At 40.4% G+C, this 6,471-nt stretch overlaps 1 protein-coding gene across 1 annotated transcript; it reads left to right on the top strand.

The window, feature by feature from the left end:
• Window positions 1-1,613: 1,613 nt before the first annotated feature.
• On the top strand, window positions 1,614-6,237 carry eomesb (eomesodermin homolog b). Its single transcript, XM_047039088.1, has 7 exons — window positions 1,614-1,646; window positions 3,309-3,932; window positions 4,099-4,253; window positions 4,461-4,582; window positions 5,005-5,163; window positions 5,313-5,374; window positions 5,475-6,237. The coding sequence occupies exons 2-7, from the start codon at window positions 3,418-3,420 to the stop codon at window positions 6,235-6,237; spliced, it is 1,776 nt and encodes a 591-aa protein (XP_046895044.1). The 5' UTR covers window positions 1,614-1,646; window positions 3,309-3,417.
• The last annotated feature ends 234 nt before the right edge of the window (window positions 6,238-6,471 follow it).

The raw sequence follows: 6,471 nt of genomic DNA, 5'->3' as shown, positions 1-6,471 counted from the left end.
CGCTATGCATTCAGTCAGTGGGACCGACTGCACAGCTTCAATGCGTCTCATTAGCAACAAACTGCTCAAAAAGCTGGCAATATACGTAATTCCCTCTGCTAAGAACCTATATCTTTCAGAAAGATACTCATGAGGGAATGCAAAAGGGTTTGGTCGGTCTCTAAATGTTCGGTCTCTTAATGTTCTAGCTCTTCTGAGCGCACCTCTCACTATCCGCGCACCAAGCTCCACAGGATCTTCTATGAACGGTGACGACATGATCGTCAAGAATGAGTTAGTGGGCGGGGTTTTTATACCGGTTGATCTCTGATCTACAACTTAACCTGCTCCCGACTAGGTTAGCCGTTCAGCATGTGTTTCCATGGCGATATAGCCCGGTAACAAGTGATTCACCGTCGTAGTACAGAAAACCCTGGGTTGAAGCTGAAGTTACCTCACTAACGCCAAATCTTGATTCGTTGTACAGGCCCCAGGTGAGAGCAGATTTGTTGCCCGGCAACCGGAAGAGGGTACGTTCAGGAACGTAACACAAAACACAGAACAAACCAGACAGACAGGGTAAACAAGCTCAAGGGAATGGGGTCATAACACAAAGAAGTTAAGAAATTATTTTTAAGAGGGTGTTTCTCAATAAACAAAATGAAATCAATAATCATTACACCCACCAGCCTTTGGATTGAGAATGGACATTTATGATGAAAAAGACAAGAAAGAAAGAAGCAATGGATTATCCCTCTCTCCTTCTATGGTAGCCTAACTTATATTACTGCTGACACAATTAACACTACTAAAGTGACCCCCCCCCCTACCATTGTCCACTAACGACTTCTCAAAAGCAAAGGGTTCTAGAGGGGCCATCGAATCTGACCTGGGTTGTTTTCATGTGCTATGGTGATTATTAGCTCTGACAACAATACTGTAAGATTCCCTCCTTCTGTCGAAAGCTGACTGGCATTGTGCTATAAGGGGTCACTTGCACACACTGTCAGGTCAGCTCCATCATGCCTCTCCGAGGGGGGAACATGCCTCACAGGTTGGATGTCACAATAATTACATTTTCATGTAATTTACTTTCAAGACCCTTAGCTGCCATCTCAGGTGTTTCTGCTCCTTAACCTAAAGGAACTGTTGGTTATGTTGAGATAGACCGTTTCAAATGATATATGGACCTATCAGTTCACTCACATAAAACATAATTAATATTAATATAGGCTATAATATTTGATACTAATATATTTCCGAAGATGCTACCATGAACAATTTGTTATTTGCAAAACATTTACAGTTGAAATAAGAAATACTCTTCCTCTTGGCCCACATTTGTTAGCTATAGGGGTACAACAACCTTGTGCTCTAAGATGTTTTGAGTGGAAGAAGGTGGAAGTCAAGTACCAAGGTGCAGCGTATGATCACAGGACTCCAATGTGATTAAACCTTGTGTCACATCTAATAAGTGCGCTGAAGTGTGATATGACATCAGTGGACGATAACAGTCTGCGAAGCGCAGATTGTGGGGACACAATTGGAGCTGTGGCACAAGTACCTCCAGAGATTTTTGTCTAGAGTAAACACATTTTGGTTTAAACTGCTGGGTGTTTGTCTTCCAGGGTAAATGAAAATAAGACACAAGGCACCTCCCCGAACAGGTAAGAACATAATTTGAACTTAATTTGTGTAGGCTTTTAATTGAACAGCTTGGTGGTTGCTCATTGCATGAAAACATTATAACCAATACATTTTTTACGATGTATTTGTATAAATTAAACATTTTGTCATACATTAATAAATGTTGCCCTGTGCAAATAGACTTTGTACAAAAAAAACTACGGATCAACGTAGGCTATATTATGGGCAGCTGAAACTTGATGCAACTCGAAATGGGTAGCCTAATTATGATTTCCAGGTCTTAAAAGTGTATATACAGGCTGGCCTTATAGCAGCTGTCACGTGTGTCATTCCAATCCCCACTCCCCAAAAATAATCGAAAGAGAACGTGATAATGGACTGCAATGATACTATCGTCATCACCAGCGAGAGATGAAGACAAGCAGACGTCGAAGCGTTTGTCATAGGCTTTGTTGTCATAGGCCGTTTTGGTTATACAAAAACGTATCAGGGATAGGCTGTGAGTCACAAGAACAAACTTTTTGGGCTAACTGCCATGTTATAGTATTTTTATATATTTATTATCATTTCAGTTTCACGTATTCCATGATCTAAAGACTCGTAATTGTGTCAGATCTTTCATTTAAGGACCAAGATTGGTGAGTGGAGACTATTTAGCTGCTTGTTTCGTTGCATAAAATCGGCAATATGTTTGCATCGGCTAGATATGAACAAAAATTGTGTTTTGTGTTTTCATTAAGCTACTTGTCACCGTCGAAATATATGTAGCAATATATGTAGCCTAAATTACTTAATTAAGACAAAATATGCCAGCCCCCATAAACCCCAAAAATATATAGGCTACAGATAGTCAGACAGATAGATAGATCCAGTCTATAGCATAGATAGTTTAGACCTATTTGAATTTCGGAAAACTGTTTCTGTCATAGATTAGCTAATTACAAGTGTTTAAACGAGGAAATTAACAGGCCACAAATATTAATTGGCAGTCGATTAATTTGGTTTTAAACCTAAATTGCTCAGGGGGACCAGCAGCACATCACTTTTAATTGTATGTACCCCCTTTCACCAAAACACTCGTTGGTCTGCTGAGAAAAAGTAACAGTTCTCTGATTTAGGTTATAAGGAAATGCAGGTAATTCTGTGGAAAAAAGACAAACAAATAAAAAACGTGATCCGTTAAAAAGTCTATTGGTCTAATTTAAATTTACATTCATAATAAAAACATCGACCTTTTGAAGATGCAAATGACACGTGAAAAATGCATAATCTCGTAGGGTAGGCTACTTATTGACAATAATAGGGCTAGGCCTACATAGTAAAAACAAAAAACTATGTTTAAATGTTATTGCAATAATAGCCGATTCTGTTCTTCGTTTGGCTTTAACGGCAAACTTAGATCACTTTTTTTATTAATGACTCAGTTTTGTTTTATGAAACAAATCAACTTAATTGCATCTTCGGTGGCCTATTGCTTTTGCATATCTGTAGCAAAATATGAAGAAAAGATTTAACACTGCAAAAAAAATCACCACAAACAACTCAAGTTGGGTATGAACTCGCTGGTGTGAAGATGTGAACTACCCTACAGTGCCAGTTTAGGCTATAATATAAGCCACTCTTAGCCTACATCTTACAGTGCCCTATTGTCTTAAACGTTTACTAACTTTTATCGCTTACAGATTTACAGAACAATTCAGTTATTTGCATCCAGCCGGACACTGTAAGACAACCTCGAAACAAGCAACGGAATTGGGAGCAAAATACGTTGACAGTTCCCAAAAGACAGACATGCTCGGCGAAGGAGAGACTGGCCCCTACCCAAAGGACTCATCGGAGGAGCAGCACAAATCTTCATCTGTCGACGCAGAAAATGTCCCAAATGATAATCGGTATACTGAAGGAATTGGATCAGATCGATATTATATTTGTCCCCCGGCGAAACAGACTGAAGATGTGGCAAATTCATGTTCATTTATCCCCTATACCAGTCAATCTGGGTCTGTTTACATTGCGTCCGGTGCCTCAAGGTTTGCAAACTCGCTTCACTTTGGCTCGGGGTTACCTCCCACGGCATTATCCTCAACAGTGGACGCCGGGCGTAATCAATTTAGTTCAGCTTTCCAATTTGGTCACAGTCCTGGCTGCATATACCCGCCGTACGCGGGCACCGGTTCGGGTATTGCTCCGATGTCCTTATCTACTCCAAGTGCTGGGATAAGAGCTCAAGTGTACCTCTGCAATCGTCCTCTCTGGCTCAAGTTTAATAGACACCAGACCGAGATGATAATTACCAAGCAGGGAAGGTGAGTATGAAGATTTGAGGTACAATGCACACGAAAATGCACAATATTGTGATATTTGTAAGATAATACTCATATTTATTTCTACGAGCATTGAACTGAACAGCTCGGAAGCCTCGTACTTGTTCTCTCTCTCATTGTTTTATTCACAAAATGTTGTCTTTGGCAGGCGCATGTTCCCGTTTCTTAGTTTTAACATTAATGGACTAAGCCTCGCTGCACAATACAACGTATTTGTTGAAATTATTTTGGCTGATCCGAACCACTGGCGTTTCCAAGGCGGTAAATGGGTCACCTGTGGAAAGGCAGACAACAATACGCAAGGTGTGATCGTGTATATAACTGAGTAGCCTGTTTATGAAAAAAAATATGTATAAATATTTACTAACTTTAAATGTGCATTTTTGGGGGGTTTTACAGGCAAACGTACTCTAATATATTTCATGTATACATTTAAACTAAATTAATTAGGCCTATTGATTTGGCTATAGTGCTGTGCACATATTTTTATAAGCCATTTTATTTCCATAGGGAACAAAATGTATGTCCACCCTGAATCCCCGAACACAGGAGCCCATTGGATGAGACAGGAAATATCATTCGGAAAACTAAAACTAACCAACAATAAGGGTGCCAGTAACAACAGTTCACAGGTAAAGATATACATTTAAGTTTTCTCTCCACTAGTCATGCAGATTATTGTCAACAATTGTACCATTAACACATGTGTAAATTGTCACATTGTTATGTTTAAGTCTGTGTGTTTAGCCTATTCATCTTTCAAAAACATTGTCTGATTTATGTGTAATTACAGTTGCATTTCAAATAAATGTCCGTAACTTTTTTACCATAATAATACATACAATTATACCAAATAAGGTATTAATTATGCCTAGAATTGATATATAACCTGTTTTATTTTCAATATTATTATTATATAGTTTACACAGATTATAAAATATATTTGTTCATGAAAATGTATCAATATGCCCATCAATATGCCTCATCAATAAGCATAAGGCCGATCCAAAAGGCACCAACATGTATCCACTCCTTTCATTTGTTGCTTTTTAAGATGATTGTCCTCCAGTCTCTGCATAAGTACCAGCCCAGATTATACATTGTGGAGGTGGTTGAGAATGGTGTGGAGGACGTGAATAGTGACCCCAGAACACAGATCTTCACTTTCCCAGAGAACCAGTTTATTGCTGTTACTGCCTATCAGAACACTGACGTAAGCAGGTTTAAGGTTCCCATAGCCTTCTCACTGCATGTACAAAGTGTAGATCTGTAAATGATGTACTTATAAATACACGCATACATAAAATGGGATTGACAGACCATGATAATGTGACTCAATTGTACACTTTTGCTTTCCTCTAGATCACACAGCTGAAAATTGACCACAATCCTTTTGCTAAAGGCTTCAGGGACAACTATGATTCGTTAGTCTTATTCATAAATATCTTCATTTAATCAACCATTCTTAGTGTTCGTCGTATATGAACACATTGTACCTTTTGTTACATTTCATGCCAATTCCAGGATGTATACTGCTGCAGAAAGTGACAGATTGACACCATCCCCTACTGACCTGACCCGGTCTCACCAGATTGTTCCAGGGGCTCGCTATGCCATGCAACCTTTCCTCCAGGACCAGTTTGCCAACAACCCCCAGAACCGCTTATACAACAGTGAACGGGCTGTGCCCCAAACAAGCACCCTCCTTTCCCCCCAGACCGACGATTCTACCCCACAAAGATGGTTTGTGGCATCAATGCAGCAGGGAGTAGGAACCAACAAACTGGACCTGACCCCTTATGAGGGAGATTACTCCAGTCTGCTCCCCTACAGTATCAAATCCCTACCCATACAGACCTCCCATGCCCTAAGCTACTACCCAGATCCACCTTTCACCTCCATGGCAGCGGGCTGGGGCTCCAAGGTTTCCTATCAGAGAAAAGTGGCCATGGGCCTGCCCTGGTCACCGAGACACAGCCCCTCGGGGGTTCCTGACGACCAGTTACCTGACAAGGAAAAGGAGGAGATCACGAGTGGGATTGGCGGCAACCTTACGTCGGCCTCGACTCAAACACACCACTTGACCCTTGGTCGCGACAGTAAGGCTGAACCTGGAGCATACCACTCCATGGCTTGTAACAGAAGGCGTCTGTCTCTAACTGGGGATAGGACCGAGACTTTACCCACAATTAAGTGTGAAGACATGACCAGCAGTAATTACACCTACAGCAAGGAGATGTCCTCCCCCAAAAACATGGCTTACTATTCATTTTACACTAGCCCCTAAACAAGATTTTTTGGACCTCTCTCTAAGTGGTTTGTTTGTTTGTTTCTATTCTTCTGTCATTACTGTGCTTCATTGTACCAACAATCTGATTGCACATTTGACTCCATGAGCATGTGTGTTTGAGCAAGTACCAAAGCATTACATTCTCCAACTGAGTTGTGAGGATGTTCAATAGTCAGTGTTACCAATGATTTGTGTATTTGGACTGTATACAATATCTGCTAATAACTTTGA

Source organism: Hypomesus transpacificus, chromosome 2 (assembly GCF_021917145.1).
Source record: "Hypomesus transpacificus isolate Combined female chromosome 2, fHypTra1, whole genome shotgun sequence".
NCBI lineage: Eukaryota > Metazoa > Chordata > Actinopteri > Osmeriformes > Osmeridae > Hypomesus > Hypomesus transpacificus.
Note: the sequence above shows the minus strand (reverse complement) of the source record. Positions and strands in the feature narration are given on the sequence as shown.